This window comes from Canis lupus, chromosome 21 (assembly GCF_011100685.1).
Source record: "Canis lupus familiaris isolate Mischka breed German Shepherd chromosome 21, alternate assembly UU_Cfam_GSD_1.0, whole genome shotgun sequence".
Lineage (NCBI taxonomy): Eukaryota > Metazoa > Chordata > Mammalia > Carnivora > Canidae > Canis > Canis lupus.
Window position 1 is genome coordinate 20,314,412 of NC_049242.1, and position 15,440 is coordinate 20,329,851.

The 15,440-nt window shown below is 42.8% G+C and overlaps 1 protein-coding gene and 1 long non-coding RNA gene across 2 annotated transcripts in view; one reads left to right on the forward strand and one right to left on the reverse strand.

Annotated features, from left to right (window-relative positions):
• The window catches only part of TENM4 (teneurin transmembrane protein 4), a 729,276-nt gene that overhangs the window by 691,059 nt on the left and 22,777 nt on the right, over positions 1 to 15,440 (forward strand). Inside the window, 1 exon segment of the mRNA XM_038568485.1 lies at positions 12,732 to 12,904. Coding sequence (XP_038424413.1) covers positions 12,732 to 12,904 — 173 coding nt within the window.
• On the reverse strand, positions 7,607 to 9,485 carry LOC111091518. Its single transcript, XR_005375614.1, has 3 exons — positions 9,125 to 9,485; positions 8,472 to 8,658; positions 7,607 to 8,089 (listed from the first exon to the last, which is right to left on the reverse strand). It is a non-coding gene; the product is annotated as an uncharacterized LOC111091518 (long non-coding RNA).

Consider the following 15,440-nt stretch of genomic DNA (forward strand, 5'->3'; position numbering starts at 1 on the left):
ATCATGTCACTGTGTGTTTCATCAGTGGTGGCACCCACCACAAGGAGAGCACTTCCCTTCCCCTCATCTAAGGTAGGGCTTCTTGAGTAGTGTGATCGGAAAATCAGAAGTCCAGCTTATTCCAGTCCTAGCCAGAATCAAATGCATATGCATCTGAGATCCTTCTCTAGGACCTAGTGTAATGAATGGACATTGTACCTTCTCTTTTTGCTACTTAGATCTTTTTAAGATTTTTTTTCAAGGTCTTAGCCATGTTCCAAACAACTGCGACTACTGAAAATATGCCCATTAATTAGCTAAGTATGCAGGACGTGGGGAAGGAAGTAGCCTTGTTGAGCACCAGAGATGGGCTAAGAATCACATTATTGCATTGAATCCCCGTAACAGCTCTGGAAGATGAGTGACAGTATCCGTTTTACAGAAATAGAAACTGAGTCTCAGAGAAGCTCTCTGCTACATAGTGAGAACATGGCAGAACCAGGATCACAACCAAAGTCTGATGCCAGAGCTCCTGCTGTCATGTCAGCTCTGCCCTGCTGCCTCCTGCTGAGTTTGTTAATCCCAAATGAACTCAAATCCTTGAACTGTAAATTTTTCTCAAGCTTGATCAAGCATCAGTTCCTCATAGTCCTAGAATCCAAAGGCAACAGATCTATAATAGACTTTTAAACACAATTTGCACCAAAAAAATGTCACAGCAATTTGTACAAAGTTCACTGGCTAAATTCCTGTGGCCAAACAAGGGCCTTGTTAATTACAACGAAAGACAAAGATCCAGGAAAACAGCAATTATCTTGATTAACCCATTGAAATGGAAATACACTAAATAATTCAATTTTCCTCCATTGCCCAATGGAAATCTCTTATACGTTATTTAGCCAATTCAGGGGTTCCTTTGACAGAGCAAGCCGGCACACTCAATTAGTTCCCAAGGTCATGCCTTCAAATCCCAAACTGAATGCTTACACTTTGCTGCAACCACTACTCTCAACCAACCCTGAAATCTAAAACCATTGCCTATACCTCCACCACAAAGGATCCCATCCCCTGCTTCCTGTCTTCCTTGATGAAATACATGGTAATAGTTGTTTTATGAAGAAGAAAAAGGTAGTATAATCACTTTTATGAAATGAGATTTGGAATTCCAAAGAATCCCCTGAGAATGGAAGGTTAAAGCCCTAAAATTAAAAGAGAAACTTATCTTGACATCCCACTGTGTGCCAGGATCTTTCCAATTTCATTTTCACAGCAACCTCAGACCAGAGAAATTATCATCTGCAGTTTCTACAGATGAACTAACTGAGGCACAGAGAGATTAGGAACCAGTGTAAGGGCAGCCCCGGTGGCGCAGCGGTTTGGCGCCGCCTGTGGCCCAGGGCGTGATCCTGGGGACCCTGGATCGAGTCCCACGTCGGGCTCTCTGTATGATGTCTGCTTCTCCCTCTACCTGTGTCTCTGCTCTTTCTCTCTCTTTCTCTGTCTCTATGAATAAATAAATAAAATCTTAAAAAATAAAAAAATAACCAGTGTAAAATGACACAGTGAGTACATAGCAGAGCCAGAACACAAGTGTGTGTTCTTTCACCGATACCAAATAGGTTCACCTAAGTTCTCTGTGACTTCTCTGTATGGTGGGGATAAAAATAGTATCTGTTTCATGGGAACAGCCTGAGGTTCAAAATGTCAATGGAGATAAACTATGGAAAACGCAATGTCCCATTCATCAACAGTCCTCAACTGATAGCTGATGATACTGTCACCATCCTCCTCCTCCTCATCATCATTTCAAGCAATATGGGTGGACATACTAGTAATTGCAAAAATATTGTTTTGGCATGAAAGGCATTACCCAGGAGCAGCAGCAAGTAAACTAGTCAAAGGAGCAAACTAGAGTTGTAATTAAAGTAGGTAGGAATAAGAACTTACACCGAGGAGCAGAATCAAATGTCACATCTGAGGGATCAAGGTAAGAACTAGAAAAGGGGTCAGGTCTCTGAGAATATCCAAACTAGACTGGAAAAAAGGCATTCAGAGTGAGTCAAGGAAAAATGGTTCAGCCCAGACTGTGAACTAAGCCAGGGTACAAAGCAGCTATTTCCACTAAATATTAGCCACGTGACTCAGGGGCTGGCTGACTGTTTTCCAGACCTACATTTCAACCAGACAGAAATCAAGCTTCTCCCACCCTTTCAGAGCCGTTATGAGGATCAACAGACTAAATAAATACTGAAGGCAAAAATAATTGCAAACTGTGAAGCTCCCAAGAAGTAAGGATGCAGAATTATCATTATTGTGCTATTTCTGTTTTCTTTTCCTTTTCCTTTTCCTTTTTCTTTCTCTTTCTCCTTTTCTTTCTTTTTAAGTAGGCTCCATGCTTAGCACAGAGTCCAACACAGGGCCTAAACTCATGACCCTGGGATCAAAACCTGAGCTGAGATCAAGAGTCAGACACTTAACTGACTGAGCCACCTAGGTGCCCCATTATTATGGTGTTTCTTAATACAGATTTTGACAGATCTTTCAAAAGCACCATTGCTCTAGTGAATTTTCTGCTTTTAGCTGCATGAGGCCATTTAGTGGATTCCGATCCAAATGCTCTAATATTAAAAAAAAAAAAAAAATCATCCCGGGCTTGCCTGTAACAGGGGCTGTTACCAAAACAAGTTTTAAGTTGGCTTTATTGATCCTTTCAACAGATTAAATAATACATCTAAAATAAACATCATATACTTCAGAGCAACTTAACTTAAAGAGTTCACAATTCTGGGGAATGAAGATTACCTTCCCCGCATCAGCCCACAGGCCTGCTGGCAGAAAACCTCCAAGAATTCTGTAATGTAATCCTCATCTCCAGTGTGTGGCATCATTAATTTCAGACTTGGGCTCCTGACCAGATGGCATTTGGTGGCTAAGAAAATGGCCTGGTGAGCATGAGGCAGGTTCTAAAACTCTCATGCTGGGTGGGCATGAGTAGCTGGCTTCTCTAAGATTCACAGGGGTAAGTGGCTCTGGCATCCCACAGTGCCCTGTGACAGCTCCTGTCATAGTTATGCTCACACTAAATACTGTGAGACCTGAACTAATTTACCTCTATCTTAAGCTTAGGGCTTACCACCTAGTAGGCGCTCAGTAAATATTTTGAATAAAATGTAAATACAGGGAAGGGAGGAAAAATATACTGTAGTGAGTAGACTATCACATCCCAGCTCCAGCATTATCAGGGCACCCAGCAGGACACAGAATTCACCTCAAATGGTTCATTCAAATAAAGACACTTAGCTTTGAGGTTTCACTGGAAGATGTAAGAAAGTAGAAAGTGTATCATTCCCAAACTTACGATGGGAATAAGCTAGACAAATGGCAGATTTGTGAGCTTTTCATAAACTCCTTCTCTAAGGTCACAGGGCAACCACCTAACCAGATCCAAGGAGAGAGATTCTTGAAGAGAAAGACAACATGTACATACTAGCTTACCGGGGGTAAATGCAGCTGATAAGAAGGGTGCAGCTCAGATGGCTGGCGAATTTATGAAGGCTAAGTATGTACTGACAGGAGACTCTGAAGCCCTGGGAGGCTGCAGAAACTGTGTGGGAGAGCCCACATCCTTTTCATAACTTCTCTCCACCAGCCCGACCAGGTACTCTCAGAAAATAGAAGGGGAAGAAGGAAGAAAGTATCTACTGTGGTAGACTTGGGGGAGGGGTGTAGCCGCTGCTGAGGGAGAGGCACAAATATCTGCCAGCTGCACCCAGACCCCACTCACCTTCTCTCACATATGGTACAAAAGCCTTCATCTATGGAGAGATGGGCAACTAACATGGCCCTCCTTAGGCACTGTTGGAGACCCACTGCTGCTGAATGAGGGAAGAAAAAAATATTTTAACTTCTGTCAGGAGGGGAGAGGGATATGTAATGGGCCCAGAATTATAACAGGAAAAGGGGCAGGAGCTGAAGAGGCCACCTTCCTGAGACTCTGGAACACATGGATACATAACACTAAGGCTTACTCAGAACAGCAGAGAACTCTCCTACTTACCACCCGTGGCCACCAGTTAGCTAAAAAGCTAAATGCAGCAATGGAAAGTAAAATACTACTGTGAAAGAGATAAAAGAGGGACAGCACAAACAGGGCACCTAAAGCTTAGGATGGAGTTGACACTGAGGAAAAAAAAAAGCCCCCCCACAAAACAGGTTAGCACCCCAAACATGAGGTATTGCTAAAGGAATTTAAAGCCTATAATGCACTAGTTAGCCAGAAAAACATCAAATTTCAAAGCCAGTCCAAATCCTAAGTTAACCCATACCTCTTTGCTAAAGTCCTAGTAGAAGGAAACTCATACCCATTTCTACGCATAAAACCTGTTAGCTCATTCTCTAGTGTGCTACACAAGATGCCACACTTCTAGTGAACAAAAAGACTAGAAAAAGTGACACACTCCCAAGAGACAAAGGAATCACCAGAACCACATGATTCTATAGATAGGACACAGATGTTGAAACTATCTTTCAGGGGATTTGAAATAACTGTAATTATGTTAAAAGCTCTAATGGAAAAGGAAAAGGTGAACAATATGAAAGATCAGATGGATAATTTCAGCAGAGAAATGGAAACTATAAGAAAAAATTAAATGAGGGGCACCTGAGTGGCTCCATTGGTTGGGCTCAGGCCATGATCCTGGGGTCCTGGGGTGGAACCCCACCCACATCAGGCTCCCTGCCCCCTCAGCAGGGAGTCTGCTTCTCTCTTTGCCCCTCCCACTCCCCATCCGCACGTCCTCTCTTTCTCTCAAATAAATAAAATCTTTTAAAAAAAGAATAAGAAAGAATCAAATGGAAATCCAGGAATGAAAACCAGTTACAGAGATGAAGGATGGTCTTATCAGTAGACTGACACAGCTGAAGAAAGAAGATAGGTCAGTAGAAACTACCCAAACTGAAATACAAGAGGAAAAAAATAGTGAAAAAAAAAACAAACAAAACCTGGGCACCCAAGAGCTAGGAGGCAAAATCATCTGGTCTAAGCCGTAAGTTGAAAATATTCTAAATCAAAAATCCATCTTATTTGCCTAACCTACCAAACATCATAGCTTAGCCTAGCCTGCCTTAATATGTTTAGAACACTTACATTAGCCACAGTTAGGCAAAAGCATCTAAAACAAAGCCTGTTTTATAATAAAGTATTGAATATGTCATGTAATTTATCAAATACTGTACTGAAAGTGAAAAAAACAGAATGGTTATATGGGTACAGAATGGTTGTCAGTGAATTGGTTTGTTTACCCTCATGATTCAGGTGGCTGACTGGGAGCTACAGCTCATTGCTGCTGCCCAGCATCATGAAAGAGTGTCACCACAGATCACTACTGGGAGAAGATCAAAATTCAAAGTATGGTTTTCCCTGAGTTCATATCACTTTTGCAACATCATAAAGTAAAAAAAACATAAACCATCATAAGTCAGGCACCACCTGTAATTCAAATTCTAAGAGTAAAAGAACAAGGCAGATGAAATATTTGAAGAAATAATGGTCAAGAATTATCCATAGGTAATGAATGACACCAAATCACAGACCCAAAAAGTTCAGAAAACACCAAGCAAAGTACACACACACACACACACACACACACACACAAATGCATATATATCTTAGGCATATATTCAAAATACAAAAGAAACAGAGAAAATCTTGAAAGCAGATGGAGGGGGAGGCATTTTATATAGAGGAACAAAGATAAGAATTATAGTAGACTTCTCATCAGAAACCATGTAAGAAGACAGAAATGCTGAAAGGGAAAGAACAAAAACAAAAACCTGTCAACCCAGAATTCTATACCCAGGAAAAGTATCTTTCACATAAAGAAACATTATAGAGGTAGAGGCAGGCATTAGGGAACCAAGAAAGAATGGTGAGGCGAAACTGAACAACCATGACCAACCCTGAGGCTTATGGACAAGGTGGGGGCAGGAATAAGATATTGTTACTGAAGTGCCCAGTGGGACCCATAACCATGAAGAAGAAGCTATCTCATAGAAACTATAATCATGAACAGATGCAACCACTACTAGAAATATGGCACCAAAGGAGCTGGGAACAAGGAAAACCCCTCCTGCTGACCTCCAGTCTCTTGCCAGTGCCTACTATTGACTGAATCTAACTAGAAGCAAGCCGGAAGGGTGGCCCTAGTGATGTGGTTGGTGGGGAGGGGAGGGTCAGCTCCTGTGGGCACAGAGAAACGCATATAATGGATCTGAGGGAAGAGAGAATAACCATCACAGACACTGTCTGGCTCTGTGATATTGTACACATAAGTGGCAGAGCCAGGATTCAGTCACAGATCTCCGTGAATCCTTTCCACCAGGTGCACTTATTCAAGTACATCAGCAAAATATGAGACCCACAGTGGTAGAATGGACCAGATCTTAGAAATCCCAAGGGCTAGAATTCACTGGTGGGACTTAATTTTGTAGGAAATACGCAGCAGATATAAGTTTCCATTGCAGAATCCAAAAAGTACCTGGATCTGGTACAAGTTTTGGAAAAGATAACGATGTAGTAATGTCATCTATTATGGTGACCTAAAGCCAAGGGTACTATTCATGTGCATTGGCTGTGAATCCTAATTATTCAACAGAGGATGTGGTATCCAGTTCCTCTCATTGACAGTGGTGGCATTTGAAACAATTGCAGATGAAATCATAAAAATCACATCTTTATTTTCCAACTAAAAACATCCCAATCAGCAAAAGTTGGTATCAGAGAAGCAATTTGGCATTTTCCTCACCAGCTGCAACATAGTAAGTGGCTTGAGATGTGAAATATTGAGTGTGAAGAAGAAAGCCTTGCAACGTGTGTGAAGATACCCTTTAGCGGTCCTCTTCTGAGAGCCAAGTTCACAGCAGCTATATGAATGTTTTATGTGTTTTCTTTCCCCATTCCCCAAAGATGCTCTGGGAAAATGGAGTGAAGAAAAGTCTGTGGAAAGAAATAATGAAAAGCCAATCATCTGGCCATCTCGATCATACCCCCACAATGGGGGGTTGGCATCATTACAAAGTCAATTGCAGGGGTATCAAAACAAAGCATCTCAAAGAGAAATCTTTGAGTCTTCTTGACCATTTGAGATTTCCAAATTTTTTCTTTAACATAATGATGAACACAAAGGGGTTTTTTTCCCCCTGAAATAGCGTTACTTTTATGGGAAGCTTGATGAAAGTACACAGGCTTTAAGGTCAGATAGACTTGACTTTGAATCTAATTCCTCAACTAGCTGTGTGGTCTTGGGCAAATAAATTTTTTATTCTTTCTGAGCCTCAGCTTCACCAATTGTGAAATGACAATAATAACTCCCTCCTCAAAAAACAGTGATGAACATGGTGCTCAGTACCTAGAAGGTAACCTATGGATATTTCCCTTCCTAACACGGAAGAAGCGAGGTGAAAGGGGTAAAATTCTTTGTTTTTCCTCAATCCACATCTCGAAAGAACAATAATAATATCTACTGTTTATTTACCTAAGTATTCATCTAAGAAATATGTATTGAATACATTTTATATTGTAGGTACTCTTCTAAGCATGAAAATTCAGATAAAGTCTCTATCCTTATGGAGCTTATAATATAGTAGAAAAGATATAACAGACCAATAAATGTATAAATAAGATAATAAGTATAATGCAGACAATAAAATAAAATAATGTGACCAAGATGAGAGGGCCTATCTATTTCAGGGAAGGCTTCACTGAAGTGATAACATTTGAACTGAAATATGAGTAATAAAAAGAACTAGCCATACCAGGATTGGAGGGAAGAGCATTCTCAGCAAAAGGAACAGTAAGTGTGAGCACTACAAGCCTGACTTGAGCTTGGCATGTTGGGAGAACAGAAGCAGATGTAGTGGAACATAGAAGTATGGAGGAGTGGGATTCAAAGTGAATTCGGAAATAGAGGCAGGAGGGAGCAGGTCCTTCAGCCAACATTCATGCACAGTTTTGAGCATCTACTACATGCTGGCACTCTTCTAAGTTCTGGAGTACATCAGTGACCAGAGAGAGTTGACATTCTAGTGAAGGTCTCATGAGATGCTGCAGGCCCTGGTTAAAAAAAAAAAAAAAAAAAATGCATTTCACCTTAAATATGTTACCTTGTTTGAACTTCACAGTATCCTTCTAAGATAGGCGTTACTATCTTCATTTTCTAGAGAAGAAAACAGAGGGTCCCAGAGGTTATGTTATATGACATCTTATAACATATCATTTGTGATTTGGTGGGGTTGATGGTTTGCAGGAAAACAGAACTGAGTGCCCATCCTCTAGTGCTGACAAGTGTAGAGCCTGTAGTCAAAGCCTAGAACGTCTGGCTCAAAGGACTTTCCCATATCAATACATTCCTTCCTCTTGATTAGAAAGGAGGAAATTTGGTAGTATTTTAAGGAAAACCAAAACAGACACAACTAAGCCATTGTCCAGAAGTCACCTGATCATAGAGCCAGGGTTTGAAGCAGCCATTTGGAATCCAGAGAGTGCCACAAACTGTCCCACCTTGTTCGGTGACACCAGCCTTCTCTCTCTCAGCAGCTCTAGTAGGAAGAGAAAGGGCTCCACAGAGGGAGCATGGGGTTCAGGTGTTCAAGGTCCACAGGATAGGCAGCTCCAGTTCTTTCCTGCAGAGGAAGAAACAGCAGTGTTCTGATCACAGTTATGGATCAGACTGCAGAGAGATCCAGTGGCATTTCCCAAGCTCTAGAAGGCACCGAAATGAATGAATGAATAAGAGACAAGAAAATTCTATAAATTGGCTGTTCTATTTGATGTTCATTTAATTAAGACATTCAGTCCCTCTAATGGAAAATGTGAGGAGTGGAAATTACTGTTTTTCGGCCATCTCGTATAAAATGAAAACCAGATCTTGAAGGCATGAGGCTTTTCATTGTATCTTCTTCAAGCTCAATTTAATTATGTATTACAGGCCACCTTCAATAATAATTACAATTGTCTGCCTTTATGCAAAGGCTCTTTCTGTCTTGGAAACCAAAGCTCTGGGGAGATGCCTGTGGAGATAGCTGAAGTATCATTTAGTGAAAGCAGTTGTTTCTGTATTTGTGCATTCAGCAGATGTTTATCACGTACCTACTGTGTGTCAAGCCTCTGTCAAGTCCTGCAGGAGATAGTATTTGAATGAATCCTGGTCTCCCCTTTCCAACAGAGCAGCAACGGGGCCTCACATATCCAATCATGCATTCATTTATTTGTTCAAATAGTGTTCCCTGCCTATCTTCTCTGTGCCAGTCCCAGTGCTGGGGTAGAAGAGAAGAACTGAGAACCAGGCCTCCAGGGTTTCATTGCTGGCAGGTCGTAGACTCCAGATTCCTAGCCCGTCTGATTCCACAGTCCTGGCCTGACACAAGCACTCCCAGGCCAAAGCAAGCGACAGCTTGTCTATGAGCCGTGACAATGCAGGGGACCCATTTTGTGATGCAGCTGTGCCCGAGCATCACTGGGAAAAGGGACAAGAGAGAGACCAGGGAAGGCTTTATGAGGTGGCATTTGAGCAAGACCATATTAAAATAGTATCGAAGTGACATCTGCCCCCTAATCTGTGATCTCCTTATCAATTCTAGTTGGTAGGACTCTAAAACTCCTTTTTAAGTATCTTGCATGGCATAATAAAATCTCTTGTATCCAGGTAAGTCAGGAAATTAGAGAGTCTAAGCAAGGAGTCTCAGTAAAAAGTATATACATAGGTAACAGATGTTCGGAGAACCAGACTAGAACAGCATACTCATCACATGAAACTATTGAACCAAAATGGGTCTTCCTGCTGATTTAAGATGACTCAGGATCTAACGGGAGTCAGCCTACTCATAGACCACAGATATAGCTAAGATGACCAGGGCAGGCTATTTGGGAGTCTTGACTTGGGCTCAGAAATTTGGAGTACCCTTTAGTAATATTTACTGAAAAGGCCTGGAGTGTGATATTGGCAGATATCCTATAAGTGAGACTCTTCCATAAATGCTAGCAATTTATTTTTTTTTTCTTCTAGAAAGAGGGAGAAAGAATACATGTGAGCAGAGGAGGGGAAGAGGGAGAGAGAGAATCTTAAGCAGTCTCCACACCTGGCACAGAGCCCGATGCAGGGTTCAATCACACAACTCTGAGATCATGACCTGAGCCAAAATCGAGTCAAATGCTTAACCAACTGAGCCACCCAGGCACCCCATTAATACCAGTAATTTAAAAGGGCCTCTTCCCCAAAATGGCCATGCTCATGAGCATCCTGTGTATGGCATTATTTGGGTTGTCACAGCACTTTTCTGATTATGAAAATAATCCACGTTCATTATTTTAAAATCTTGGGAATATAAAATGCCACCTGTATTTACTTCCCAGAGATAACCACTCCAAACATTTTTATAAAATTCCTTCCTAATTTCCAGCAGCCATGAAGAGTTGAAAAGAACACTACCTCCCCTAGAGTTAAAGAGAGCAGAGCTCTGAGAACATCTCCAGGACAGAGAAACTTTAGGGCAAACCTTCCAGATCTTTACCCAAAGACTCACCCTCTTTCCTGGTAACAATCTCTCAGAATCATCTTCTTACCTAGCTGAGGGACACCCAGTGCCTGTGCCCCTCTGGTCTGGGTTTTAAGCCACATTGGCACCTTCCCCAAAGCCAGATAGATGCTTTCTTATAAGAACCTGACTCAGTATTAAGGAAGAAAAAAATGAGAAATCATGACAAGAAGCAGATTTCCACAGAGTCAGAAGGATTGATACACCCCATACCCTTGCCCCACCAAACCCAAGCCCAAGGTAAGTAGTAGAGATCCCTGTGTTGCTTGCCATCTTGGAAAGGGCTTCCATACCCCTTCTTCAGGCCTCAACAATAGAGACTTGACTGACCCCACTTGACTGACCCCAGAGTTGGTCCTGGGTCAAGGCCTGGGGTGATTCATTCAAAAGACCATTAACCAGGATCTCATTTGCAGTAACTATTGGCGTTCAATATAAAGAGTGCTGTGGTCAGTCCCAGGCACAGGGATAGAAAGAATTGGCCGGGGATCCCTGGGTGGCTCAGCAGTTTAGTGCCACCTTCAGCCCAGGGCATGATCCTGGAGACCCAGAATCGAGTCCCACGTCGGGCTCCCTGCAGGAGCCTGCTTCTCCCTCTGTCTGTGTCTCTGCCTCTCTCTCCCTCTCTCTGTGTGTCTCTCATGAATAAATGAATAAAATCTTTTTAAAAAGGAAGAAAGAAAGAAAAAGAATTGGCCAAAGACAAAATCCATGCCACACCCACATCTGACCTTGGGCAGAAAATGGCTCAGCAAAGGCCTGCCTAGTGTCACCTGAAGCCATAGAAGCCAAGCACCCAGGAGTCTCAGCAGGAAGCCAGGTGCAGCTGAAAGATCACAGGAAGAGCCAGGACAGAGCTAAACACTCGGGCCTTTCATTTCATCATCATTAACTCCCTCAGGGGCCCAGAAGCCAGCTTTAGTAAGAGCAAAGCAAGGGGAAATGTCCAGCAGGGAGACCAAGAGTGCATGGGGGAGACTTCCAGCTGAACCTGTGTGCCAGCTGGAGTATGAGCAGAAGTCAGGAACACTGACATCTGGATAAAGAACTTATTTTCCCATTCGCACACAAGTGCAAAAAGGCTATTAAACCTACCTTTTTACACTTCAGCCTCCCGCAATTAAAAATTATAACTGAAGTGTTAACAGACTACTCCCTGCCATCTCCCAACCGCTCTGCCGCAGGTGGAACACACACAACAGATACTTGCAAATGAACAATACAGAAAGGCCCGGTGAGGGCAGTGAAGCAAACGGCAGCTTGGAGGCAGAGGGATCTGAGTTTGAGTTTTGACTGCACCACACTTAGCAGTTGTGGGACCTTGAGCAAGTGACTTCACTTTTCTGAGCCTCCTCCCAAAAAGGAAATAATTTATACCTTTTAGACAAGTTGCAAGGAGAAGGTGAAAGAAGGTATGAAAAGCACTATGCCTTATACACTGTAGGTGTTCAGTAATGGTAGGCATTTCTCTTATTATCAGGAATGGTAAAGAGAATTAAGATTCAATTGTCATGCTTCAGAAAGCCCACACCAGGGCAAAGCTGTGAGTTCTGACAACTGCAAATACATAGCTGCCTGGTGCTGGATGTGAAATCTAGATGGGAAGGGGTTGCAAGAACCCATCTGTTTAGCCTCCTTATGTGATAACAGTATCCGGGTTTGAATCAGGGTCTGCAGCTTTGAAGGAAGCCCCATCTCTTTTGTTGTTCAGGAAAAACCTGTATAACATTTTTCAGGGTTTTGAGAGGGTATTCAAGCATCAGGTTTGCTCCCCTATACACATCTGGGAGTTCCCCAGCTCTAAGACTCTGGGTCAGCAGTCTCCCATCAGCTCACCCTGCATGGGTGGGTATTAGTTTGTAGCTACAGGCCACTCCTACATGTTTCTCACAATAATCCTGGGAGGAAGGCAGGGCAGGAGTCATCATCTCTACATTACGGAATTAGCAAAGGAAGACTCAGAGAGGTAAGTCATTTTTGCCTGTCATCAGATATCAGGAGGTGGAAAAACACGGTAAAAACCGTGTACAAGGAGATGTTGGAGACTCGGCGATGTATCCAACCGGAAAGCAAAGCAGAACACGCAAAACCGGCACAGAGTAGAACATGCCAAACTCCTACCATTATATTTCTGTTACTCAGAGCCGCCCCTTGGTTTTCAGGTATGACAGCTTTGGCCGCCTGACAAATGTGACCTTCCCTACTGGCCAGGTGAGCAGTTTCCGAAGTGATACAGACAGCTCGGTGCATGTCCAGGTAGAGACCTCCAGCAAGGATGATGTCACCATAACCACCAACCTGTCTGCTTCAGGTGCCTTCTATACATTGTTGCAAGGTAAGCCAGGTCCGGGGGGGGGGGGGGGGGGGGCTGGCAGATTTCAAGGCAGAGACGTGAAGGGACCCCTTTAGAAGAGGATGTAAGAAATAAGCCACTACTATGAGCCGCCCAAGAACAAGGAAGACTTAACAGCTGGTTTATCTCTGAATTGCCATCTAATGTGCAAAACACACCAGATTGAGTCTTGTATGGTCTCTTCCAGAAGCTTCAGAGTAGTAGTCCATTGTCTCTTCCCATTATCATCAGAACAAAGGGTAGAGAATTCACTAGCTGCTAATCAGGTGACCTCACTCTTCCACCGTTCTAATGGCTCCTGAATTAAAGACTTGCTCTCACACTGCTGTGGGTGAGGACATAGGACAGTAATAATTATACCTAATCACAAAAAGGATCTTCAGCATGGAGAAGTCTGTCCTAAAGCTCAGGTGAGAACAGTTTGTGCCTTCTCTAGGATTCCATAGAGAAGAGACCCTTCTCTGCATCCATCAAATAATCCCTGGTATGACCTGACCTTTTAGCTTTGGGTAAATTACAGTGATAAAACTTTTCTGTGAACTGTCTGCCTCAATTGTCCTCATGGGACATGGTGACCCAGAGTAGAGCTCACAACAAGCTCACAAGTAGATCCAACAGCTTTGTTGGATCTAGTAAGCATGAAAAAAAAAAAAAAAAGAGAAAGAAAGGGGAAGCCTCTCTTACTAGGGAAAGCCTTACTCGTTTCCCCCCCACCCCCACCCCCCCGATGGCTTTTGCTACTCCCAAAAGCTTTGACACAAGCAGTCAAAAGAGGCTTGGGCTAGGAGTCAGAGGCCCAAATTCTAGTCCTGACTCTGCGCATCATGACGGCCCTCAATTTTCTCCTCGAGGAAAAGAAAGCAAGTTGAAGCCATGTTGCATGGTGTGAAGCAAGGCAAGGAGCATAAGCTCTGGGGTAGGCAGACCAGGGCCCCCTATGCCTACTGTGTCCGTTCCTACCTGTGTGAATCTCTTGGAATCACTCTTCTCTGAGCCTTAGTCTCTGGGTCTGGGAAATGGGGCAGAATTACAATACGTGCTCAGATGATCCTTGACACAATGTACACAGAGCAACCCACATGGGCCAGCCCCATAGTATTACTCAGTACTTGTTGGATTAATCAACTAATTATTTAATAACTGGCACTTTGACTTACCATAAGAAAATAACTGTATATTTTCACAACCACTTTTACTCCCAAATATAATCCTGTGCCTATAAAGAAGCTCAAAGAACAATAGCCATTCTCAAAGAAAGAGAAATGATATCCTGCATTTCCTTCCCCACCAGCATCTGTAGCAGTGGGTTGGGACACACCCCCAGTGTTTATGCTCTGACTGGGCTATTGCCAAGAGAAGGTACCAGTTCCAACCAAGGATAGCAAGGCCACTGACTGCTCAGGCATCTTATCCTTTTCTGGGGTTAAGAACTATCTTATCCACTCCACAGATCTGAGCTAGATTCCAGGATTTTTCTCAAAAGTTAGTGCAGTCTTTCTTATATTTAGGCAACTTTAAAAAAAAAAAGATGTTATTTATTCATTCATGAGAGACACAGAGAGAGAGAGGCAGAGACACAGGCAGAGGGAGAAGCAGGGTCCCTGTGGGGAGCCCGATGTGGGACTCTATCCTGGATCCTGGGATGACAACCTGAGCTGAAGTCAGGTGCCCAACCGCTGAGCCACCCAGGCATCCCTAGGCAACTTTTTAAATTCAAAAGTGCCACATTTCCTCACTTTTAAGATGTACCATCAATTTAATAGCAACTTTTCAGCTTGGGGAGCAGTGGAGACACACTGCTCAAAATTCACACAAGGACTTAAGACACATTCCAATTTCAGAAACATTAAAGTGGGAAAAGGAAAAATGGACCTTGGAGTCCAGGAAGTATGATACCTGTTTTTCCTCTTTGGTACCTCTGCCAAGCGCCCTTTCCTTCTTTCACACCAGGCTTAGATGCTCCACTTGCAGCCACCTCAGTAGAGTCTCCATAAAAAGTTCTTTCAGCTTCATCTTATGTCTGAACTCTGGGAAGAAATAAAAAGCAGCTGCTAATGAGGGGCAGGCTTGGGAAGTCACAGCCCACATTAAGTGGGGATCATTTGAGATGGGCCTCTACAAGATGCCATTCCACCCAAAGTCACCATTAATGGACATATGTGCATTCAGCAAGAAGCAGCTTTAAAAGATAAATTGACACAGGCTTTTTCACCATTCAAAGGAAGTAAAATACAGATTGCCAGTGAATAATGCATAGCAAGTTTAAGGCAGATCTTAGGATTCTGCTTGTGTGAGAAAGAACAGGAGAAGAATGGAGGGGGGAAGGAAGTGGCAGAGGGAGGGGCTGATCTGTTGCTGTTCTCACCAGGAAGACTCAAGGAGGGTTTCCTACAAAACTACATCTTTTTTTTTTTTTTTTTGCCTCACATAGACATAGCCTGTAATATATCTAGTTCAATCCAGCGAATGTTTACTGAGCACATACAATAATAGCAATGATAGCTAACAATTTGAAACA